The sequence below is a fragment of the Blennius ocellaris genome (assembly GCF_963422515.1).
Source record: "Blennius ocellaris genome assembly, contig: SCAFFOLD_58, whole genome shotgun sequence".
Lineage (NCBI taxonomy): Eukaryota > Metazoa > Chordata > Actinopteri > Blenniiformes > Blenniidae > Blennius > Blennius ocellaris.
In genome coordinates this window covers 251536-261496 of record NW_027661901.1, presented here as the reverse complement: position 1 = coordinate 261496, position 9961 = coordinate 251536, and the positions used below count along the sequence as shown (strand labels likewise).

General features: G+C 54.2%; 1 protein-coding gene across 1 annotated transcript in view; it reads right to left on the bottom strand.

Annotated features, from left to right (window-relative positions):
• Positions 1–2857: 2857 nt before the first annotated feature.
• Positions 2858–9961, bottom strand: part of orc1 (origin recognition complex, subunit 1) — a gene marked incomplete at its 5' end in the record, with an annotated part of 8534 nt that continues 1430 nt past the window's right edge. The window contains 13 exons of the mRNA XM_080522124.1: positions 2858–3345; positions 3420–3507; positions 3643–3797; positions 3928–4047; positions 5216–5365; positions 5456–5563; positions 5710–5884; positions 6193–6294; positions 7366–7463; positions 7527–7698; positions 8769–8846; positions 9561–9714; positions 9777–9886. Of these exons, the coding sequence (XP_080378250.1) occupies positions 3151–3345; positions 3420–3507; positions 3643–3797; positions 3928–4047; positions 5216–5365; positions 5456–5563; positions 5710–5884; positions 6193–6294; positions 7366–7463; positions 7527–7698; positions 8769–8846; positions 9561–9714; positions 9777–9886 (1705 nt within the window). The 3' untranslated portion in view covers positions 2858–3150. The remainder of the gene's footprint in view (positions 3346–3419; positions 3508–3642; positions 3798–3927; positions 4048–5215; positions 5366–5455; positions 5564–5709; positions 5885–6192; positions 6295–7365; positions 7464–7526; positions 7699–8768; positions 8847–9560; positions 9715–9776; positions 9887–9961) is intronic.

Below are 9961 nucleotides of genomic sequence, written 5' to 3'. Positions count from 1 at the left end.
AGATCTGAGAAGTCCTCAAAGTGAAGACTTCACAATTGTTCTTTCCAAAGATCAAAGTGATTCACAAAGAATCTCAAGTCCTAAGAAGTCGTGAGGAGACTCAGGAGAAACAAGACTTTATTAGAGACTAACTGAAGGGAAGAAGACTTTATTAGAGACTAACTGAAGGGAAGAAGACTTTATTAGAGACTAACTGAAGGAAAGAAGACTTTATTAGAGACTAACTGAAGGAAACAAGACTTTATTAGAGACTAACTGAAGGGAAGAAGACTTTATTAGAGACTAACTGAAGGAAACAAGACTTTATTAGAGACTAACTGAAGGGAAGAAGACTTTATTAGAGACTAACTGAAGGAAACAAGACTTTATTAGAGACTAACTGAAGGGGAAGAAGACTTTATTAGAGACTAACTGAAGGGAAGAAGACTTTATTAGAGACTAACTGAAGGGAAGAAGACTTTATTAGAGACTAACTGAAGGAAAGAAGACTTTATTAGAGACTAACTGAAGGGAAGAAGACTTTATTAGAGACTAACTGAAGGAAAGAAGACTTTATTAGAGACTAACTGAAGGGAAGAAGACTTTATTAGAGACCGACCTCCTCCTTTCATGAAGGCAGTATGTCAGCCATACACCAGTCACGTAGGGATCCTTTGAAGCCTGGTTCATACCCACCTATACGTTTATTAAACATTGATTACAAAATTCGAGCAAAAGTTCTGGCGACACAGATTTTGGAGTGATATCAGCTTATGGAACAAACTTTCCTACAAGTGTTCTGTTCTTAATTCGTGGCGCAGCCCGACCATCTTTAGTATCTACAGTTACAATCTCAAGCAATTTTAAATATTTAGGATCAACATTATACAAGAGTTTTCTGGTCTTTTTAAGCATCATTTCTCAACTTTGTACGAACAAACAAAACAAAACGTAGACAAATGGAACGCGCGCCCGATTTCTCTGACAGGAAGAATTAATATAGTAAGGTTGAATATTTGACCCAAGTTTTTATTTCTATTTCAATGTAAAACAATTTATGTTACCAAGCAGCTCCAGTTAGAAAAGATCAACATTTCTATTCAACATGAAGCTTTTTGAAGAAACATAAACATACAAATGGCTGAACATGAAACAAATTATTCTTTCTTTTTTTAATTGAAGTATATTTTTCCTTTATGTTATTTTTTATTGTTTTAATTGTATTCCTTTATTTTATTTACATCATGATAAAAATATAATCTAGTGTGAGTATGTACATCGAAATACCAAATACTTCTATTGAATATTTACAATTTGAAGCCTGGAAAAATAATTGATGTTTTGTACTTTGTGCTTTTGTATTAACAGTTAATAACACTTCAATAAACAGATTTAAAAAATCAAAGAGTTGCTCCTAGACACTTCCTGCTAGACCAGGACCAGGGACCTGGGTCTCTATAGAGACTGGTGCTAGACCAGGACCAGGACCTTGTTGCACTCACCACGCTGTCGGGGTCCACCCTGATGGTGTCTCCGTGGCGGACGTACACGTTGAGCTGGTTGTCGTCCAGGTACTGGTACAGGTAGCCCAGGCTGCAGGAGCAAGCCCAGGGATTGGCTGAGAGGAAGAGGTAGGGCACCGCCTCCTTCTGGCTGAACCAATCATCAGGCAGCACTTGGATCTGAAAGCACAGTGCTGCCAGTCGGTCTGGAATGTAGACCTGGTCTCCCCTGGGGGCTCACGGGGTCCTACCTCATTGTTCTCCAGGTACAGTGTTTCTATGGCGACCAGTGGGTGGAGCATGAGGGCAGGAAGCACTGCGATCCGATTGGCCGTCAGGTCCAGGATCTGTGGAGCAGAAGCTGTGAGGCGGCCGCAGTGAGACTGAGCCCCCCCCTCCCCGACCCGTGACCTCTGACCTCCAGCCGGCTCAGGCCAGAGAAGCTGGCGGCGCTCAGCGTGGCGATGGCGTTGTGTGGCAGGTGGAGCTCCGTCAGGGCGGGGCAGGCGGAGAAGCAGCCGGCGGCCAAACCCCCCAGGCGGTTCCACCCCAGGCGGAGCACGCTGAGGCTGGGCAGCAGGGCGGAGGGGGAGGGGGGCACCTCGGGAACCTGGGGACAGGGCCGGGGGGGGTGAGGACCTGGTGCAGACGAGGACCTGGTGTGGTGTGCTGGACTGACCTGGTTCCGACTCAGGTCCACCTCATGGAGCTCTGGAAAACCCTGGAAGGAGGACCAGCACAGACCCGAGAACACATTGTCTGGAAACAGCAGAACCTGGACCAGGTCCAGGAGGGTCAGTGGGAGACCAGGCTTCAGAAGCCCCTGGTACTCTGGACTAAATGTGACCTTTATTTTGACAAGTCGCTTTGTTTTTGGATCTGCATGTTTTCTCATCCCTTCAGATTAAGAGTGTTTGCATGTTCCTCCTCGGTCTGTCAGGCTGGTCTTACCCGAGTCGTCGGTTCGATTCCCGGTGGCACGTCGCTGAATCTGCCCGCAGAGCAGTTCAGCCGTGGCCGGTTGTCCTTGTCCCTGTCGCTATAGCAACCAGCAGCCGGTGATGCTGTCACGGTAACCAGCAATCTTGTCCCGGCAACGAGAGACGAGAGCAGAGCGAGGACGAGGACGGGCGAACGAGTCATGGTGACCCATGTGTGGACGAGTGTGTGTGTGTGTGTGTGTGTTTGTGTGAGACAAAGATAAAGGACCCAACTGACGACTTCCTCTCTGTAACCACAGTGTCCATATTTGGACATTTATCTGTGTCATGTTAACTGTCCCCTCCCCCCCCCCCCCCCCCCAACTAGTGATATCAAAAAAGTTGAAACAAAGGTTTTTCAGTCGTAAATATTACTCTTTATTCAAGTATCAATTAAACACAAACGTGATAGCAAAAACATCAAGGACACAGCCTGTCAGACGGCACTGAGGGCATAAAGATCAAAGACAGCCTGTCAGACCACACTGAGGGCATAAAGAACAAAGACAGCCTGTCAGACGGCACTGAGGGCATAAAGATCAAAGACAGCCTGTCAGACGGCACTGAGGGCATAAAGATCAAAGACAGCCTGTCAGACCACACTGAGGGCATAAAGAACAAAGACAGCCTGTCAGACGGCACTGAGGGTGTAGAGCAGGTGGTCCTTACGATTGCACTCCGGCAGCCTGTCAGACCTGGTTGAGGGCGTAGAGCACGTCATCCTGGCTCACATTGAGCCGGACACGCTGCAGGACTCCCAGGCGGTTGGACTCCAGGAGGAGGACCCGGCAGGCCCCCAGACGCTGACAGACGGTCTGGACCTCGGACATGGAGACCGGCTGCAGACCCTCCAACAGGCACAGAGCCTGGTGCTGGACCAGCACCTTGAAGACCAGACCCGGGAATACTTAGCCGAGATAAGTGGATCTGAAAGGGGTTGAGTCTGGTTTGGTCTCACCTGCTGGAACGTAGCCTCCTCCAGACCCAGACGCCGGAACTCAGAGACCACAGCCCGAAGGAACAGCTGCTCCTGGAGGGCCGCAGACCTGGAACACACCGGCAGACCGTCAGGAACAGAGACCCCCCCCCCAGGACCGCCCAGAGCACCCTGGTCAGGACCAGACCAAAACTCCCCATCAGAACCAGAGACCCCTGTGAGGGCCAGAGTGTGGAGGACTGACCTGATGGAGGTTATGTAGGGGGACGAGAACATCTGGTCCAGGGCCTCCATCACGTGGCTCGTCCCCACCAGGACTCCAGACCCCTGCTGGCAGATCTCGGCGGCTCGACGACAAATGTCCAGACAACGACGGGCGTCTCCGGACAGCGCCGCCACCTGGGACGGGACAGACAGACTGCAGGGGGCGGGGCCTACTTTCTTGGACACCAGCTGTAGGAGACCAAAAGGGGGCGGGGCCTACTTTCTGGACACCAGTTGTAGGAGACCAAAAGGGGGCGGGGCTTACCTTCCTGGACACCAGCTGCAGGGCGTCGTCCTCAAAGACCTTCAGCCGGTTCAACCGAGATGAGACAATCTGCTGCAGCTGCCTGAAGGAGTATGGCTGGAAGGACATCCGGGTCAGACCCTGAGACCACATCAGACCCAGAGAGACAACATCAGAGCCAAGACCACGTCGGACCACATGTAGCATGTAGCCTCACTCCTGTGTGAGCTCCACATCTCGGTACCTTCTCCCAGCTACTGGGTATCGGAACCGTCTCCCAGTACCGGGTATCGGTACTGTCTCCCAGCTACCGGGTATCGGTACAGTCTCCCAGCTACCGGGGGGTATCGGAACCGTCTCCCAGTACCGGGGGGTATCGGTACCGTCTCCCAGCTACCGGGGGGTATCGGTACAGTCTCCCAGCTACCGGGGGATATCGGTACAGTCTCCCAGCTACCGGGGGGTATCGGTACAGTCTCCCAGCTACCGGGGGTATCGGTACCATCTCCCAGCTACCGGGTATCGGTACCGTCTCCCAGCTACCCGGGGGTGTCGGTATCGTCTCCCAGCTACCGGGGGGTGTCGGTACCGTCTCCCAGCTACCGGGTATCGGTACCGTCTCCCAGCTACCGGGGGGTATCGGTACAGTCTCCCAGCTACCGGGTATCGGTACCGTCTCCCAGCTACCGGGGGGTGTCGGTACCGTCTCCCAGCTACCCGGGGGTGTCAGTACAGTCTCCCAGCTACCCGGGGGTGTCGGTACAGTCTCCCAGCTACCGGGTATCGGTACCGTCTCCCAGCTACCGGGGGGTGTCGGTACCGTCTCCCAGCTACCCGGGGGTGTCGGTACAGTCTCCCAGCTACCCGGGGGTGTCGGTACAGTCTCCCAGTACCGGGCATCGGTACCGTCTCCCAGCTACCCGGGGGTATCGGTACCGTCTCCCAGCTACCCGGGGTGTCGGTACAGTCTCCCAGATACCCGGGGGTGTCGGTACAGTCTCCCAGTACCGGGTATCGGTACCGTCTCCCAGCTACCGGGGGGTGTCGGTACAGTCTCCCAGTACCGGGCATCGGTACCGTCTCCCAGATACCCGGGGGTGTCGGTACAGTCTCCCAGTACCGGGTATCGGTACCGTCTCCCAGCTACCGGGGGGTGTCGGTACCGTCTCCCAGCTACCGGGTATCGGTACCGTCTCCCAGCTACTGGGGGGTATCGGTACAGTCTCCCAGCTACCGGGTATCGGTTCATATGTTCCAATCCCGAGAACAGCTCAGTCACAGTGAAGCTGGTGTCTAATAACAGACTCACCAGCCGGCTGGCCACCCGGTTCATCAAGACTCTCTCCGGCAGGTCGAAGGTGTTGGCAATGGCCACGACCACCAGGTGGGCGTGGCTTCTGGTCGGCCAATCAAACAGGTTGTACATGACGTTCTGCTTCCTGGTCCAGAGCAGGTCCAGCTGAGTACACAGAGTAACCAAGTACAGTACTCTAACCACTGGTTCCTTTAAGTATCGTTAGTTATCGATTACCAAGGGCGCAGTTCTCACCTCATCCACCAGGAGCACTGTGCTTCGTTTCCATGGAGACGGACGACTGAAGAGCTTCTCCAATAACGCGGCAGCGTGGTCACAGGTCACCTTCTGACCGGTCAGCTCCTGAACACATGACTAGTCAAGAGACTAGTTCCACTCGTCACTGGGTGAGCCTGACGAGTCAGAGACTAGTGAGACTAGTCAGATTAGTTGGACTCATCCCTGGGTGAGCCTGACTAGTCAGAGACTAGTGAGACTAGTCAGCTGACCTGCAGGATGTGGACGTAGGCCTGGTGCGGCTCGGTCATCTTCATGCCGTTGATGTGGATCAGGTTGAAGGGAGGAACCTCCTGCTCCTCGGCGGCAGCGAGCTGCAGGCGCCGCACCGCCTCCTGCACCGTCGCCGTCTTGCCCGTGCCCGGCACGCCCGAGATGTACATGCACCTGAACGCACCACGCATGTCAGCTAGAGGCTAATGCTAACGCTGCCAGAACACTCATGCCAGCAGTCTAACGTGTCACTGCCATTTGCAGAACTCTCCAGACCGCCAAGCTACGCTGCCACTGGACTCACACCATCAACCTGCCAAGCTGTGGATGTGCAGAATGTGGCGGCTCGCCTGCAGCACAGAACAGGTGTAGCGTAGCACTGTAGCACAGAACAGGTGTAGCGTAGCACTGTAGCACAGAACAGGTGTAGCGTAGCACTGTAGCACAGAATGCGAGGAGCGTAGCATAGCATAGCGGCTCACCCTCCAGTGCCGTCCAGGATCTTGCTGTGCAGGAAGTCGTAGACCTGGAGGAACTCCGTCTCTCTGCAGGGCAGCGACTCTGGAACCGACGACACGTGAAGCCTGACGCCAGAACAAACAATGAATCAGGGGGAGACTCACCAACCTGCCATACTGCGCTACCTGCTAGCTACAACGCTGACGCTAGGTGTACTGCTGCTAGCTAGCTGAACCGCTGCTAGCTAGCTGACGCTAGGTGTACAGCTGCTAGCTAGCTGATGCTAGGTGTACCGCTGCTAGCTAGCTGATGCTAGGTGTACCGCTGCTAGCGAGCTGACGCTAGGTGTACAGCTGCTAGCGAGCTGATGCTAGGTGTACCGCTGCTAGCGAGCTGACGCTAGGTGTACCGCTGCTAGCGAGCTGATGCTAGGTGTACCGCTGCTAGCTAGCTGACGCTAGGTGTACCGCTGCTAGCTGGCTGACGCTAGGTGTACCACTGCTAGCTGGCTGACACTAGGTGTACCGCTGCTAGCGAGCTGACGCTAGGTGTACCGCTGCTAGCTGGCTGACGCTAGGTGTACCACTGCTAGCTGGCTGACACTAGGTGTACCACTGCTAGCTAGCTGACGCTAGGTGTACCGCTGCTAGCTAGCTGATGCTAAGTGTACCGCTGCTAGCTAGCTGACGCTAGGTGTACCGCTGCTAGCGAGCTGACGCTAGGTGTACCGCTGCTAGCTGGCTGACACTAGGTGTACCGCTGCTAGCGAACTGACGCTAGGTGTACCGCTGTTAGCGTGCTGACGCTAGGTGTACCGCTGTTAGTGAGCTGATGCTAGGTGTACCGCTGCTAGCTAGCTGACGCTAGGTGTACAGCTGCTAGCTAGCTGACGCTAGGTGTACAGCTGCTAGCTAGCTGACGCTAGGTGTACCGCTGCTAGCTAGCTGATGCTAAGTGTACCGCTGCTAGCGAGCTGACGCTAGGTGTACCGCTGCTAGCGAGCTGATGCTAGGTGTACCGCTGCTAGCTAGCTGACGCTAGGTGTACCGCTGTTATCTAGCTGATGCTAGGTGTACCGCTGCTAGCTGGCTGACACTAGGTGTACCGCTGCTAGCGAGCTGACGCTAGGTGTACCGCTGTTAGTGAGCTGATGCTAGGTTCCTGTGTTGGAGGCCCAGCTGGACCCGGGACACCACCTGACTCTGGCTTCCTCCAAGACGTTGGTGGGTTGGGGGATGGGCAGCATGCGGCGGGGGATGCTGGGTGTGGCCTGACGTAGCGTCTGCGGCGCCACCTGTGGGAATACGAGAGGTAATAAATGATGGCTGGTGGCGGTAATTCAGTCTCAGACACTCACCTGCTTCCTCCGCTGAGCCGTTCTAGAGCGAGGAGTCACCGTAGAACGTCGACTCCTCTTCACCGACACCTCCTGCTGCTCCTCCTCCTCCTCCTCCTCCTGCTCCTCCTCCCCTGAGGGGACAAACTCCTCATCTTCATCTGAGGTCCTTTCCTGGTCGTCCAGAACATTCCTGACGCCACACGGAAAGAATTCAACTGAACCAGGTACAGCAGGTCACCAGAACTACACCTGAACCAGGTACAGCAGGTCACCAGAACTACACCTGAACCAGGTACAGAAGGTCACCTAAACTACACCTGAACCAGGTACAGCAGGTCACCTAAACTACACCTGAACCAGGTACAGCAGGTCACCAGAACTACACCTGAACCAGGTACAGCAGGTCACCAGAACTACACCTGAACCAGGTACAGCAGGTCACCAGAACTACACCTGAACCAGGTACAGCAGGTCACCTAAACTACACCTGAACCAGGTACAGCAGGTCACCAGAACTACACCTGAACCAGGTACAGCAGGTCACCAGAACTACACCTGAACCAGGTACAGCAGGTCACCAGAACTACACCTGAACCAGGTACAGCAGGTCACCAGAACTACACCCGAACCAGGTACAGCAGGTCACCAGAACTACACCTGAACCAGGTACAGCAGGTCACCAGAACTACACCCGAACCAGGTACAGCAGGTCACCAGAACTACACCTGAACCAGGTACAGCAGGTCACCAGAACTACACCTGAACCAGGTACAGCAGGTCACCAGAACTACACCCGAACCAGGTACAGCAGGTCACCAGAACTACACCTGAACCAGGTACAGCAGGTCACCAGAACTACACCTGAACCAGGTACAGCAGGTCACCAGAACTACACCTGAACCAGGTACAGCAGGTCACCAGAACTACACCCGAACCAGGTACAGCAGGTCACCAGAACTACACCTGAACCAGGTACAGCAGGTCACCTAAACTACACCTGAACCAGGTACAGCAGGTCACCAGAACTACACCTGAACCAGGTACAGCAGGTCACCAGAACTACACCTGAACCAGGTACAGCAGGTCACCAGAACTACACCTGAACCAGGTACAGCAGGTCACCAGAACTACACCTGAACCAGGTACAGCAGGTCACCAGAACTACACCTGAACCAGGTACAGCAGGTCACCAGAACTACACCCGAACCAGGTACAGCAGGTCACCTGAACCACAGCAGAACTACAGGAAGTGGGACTCACAGCTGCCTCCTGATGCGACTGGACACCAGGTAGGTGGTCTTCCTCCTGGAGGTCCGGGGCCTGGCAGCCGGTCCTACCCTGAACACACCGTCAGTATCGTTAGGGTGGAGGGACGTAGCAACTGACTTCCTGCACCGTCAGTATCGTTAGGGTGGAGGGACGTAGCAACTGACTTCCTGCACCGTCAGTATCGTTAGGGTGGAGGGACGTAGCAACTGACTTCCTGCACCGTCAGTATCGTTAGGGTGGAGGGACGTAGCAACTGACTTCCTGCACCGTCAGTATCGTTAGGGTGGAGGGACGTAGCAACTGACTTCCTGCACTCCTAAAGGAGTTAGGAAAGGTGTTAGGAGGCTTCCTAAAGGAGTTAGGAAAGGTGCTAGGAGGCTTCCTAAAGGAGTTAGGAAAGGTGCTAGGAGGCTTCCTAAAGGAGTTAGGAAAGGTGTTAGGAGGCTTCCTAAAGGAGTTAAGGAAAGGTGTTAGGAGGCTTCCTAAAGGAGTTAGGAAAGGTGTTAGGAGGCTTCCTAAAGGAGTTAGGAAAGGTGTTAGGAGGCTTCCTAAAGGAGTTAAGGAAAGGTGTTAGGAGGCTTCCTAAAGGAGTTAAGGAAAGGTGTTAGGAGGCTCTAGAGGAAGCAACAAGCCTCCTTTCCTTTGCTTCTTTAATTTGATCTAATTTAATAGGAGATCAGAGGAACTGTTAGGTGTGTGTGTGTGTGTGTGTGTGTGTGTGTGTGTGTGTGTGTGTGTGTGTGTGTGTGTGTGTGTGTGTGTGTGTGTGTGTGTGTGTCTCACCTGTCCTCACACAGGTGCAGTTTGTTCAGGACGACCTTGGAGGGCTTCAGGGGGGGAACGACCCCGGTACGTGGGCGGGGGGGTCTGCTCCCCCGCAGGTCTTCGTCCAGGAGGTGGGACAGGAAGTCCTCCTTGGGCTCCGCCCCCTCTGGACCTGCAAGGCCCCGGTTAGTTAGCAGGTATAAGTAGTTAACCTGAGGATGGAGCTGAACCCACCGTCAAGCTGCAGTCTCTTCCTGGTCCCCCCCCCCCCCCCTCTGACACCTTGAGGGGGCGGGGCTGTGGGCGGAGCCGGGCTGTCTGAAGCTCTTGGAGTCCCAGCAGAGCTTCACATACAGAGTGTCGGGGGCTGTGGGGGGGGGGTCTGGGAAGGGGGCGTCCACATCCAGCTGCTGCACCTG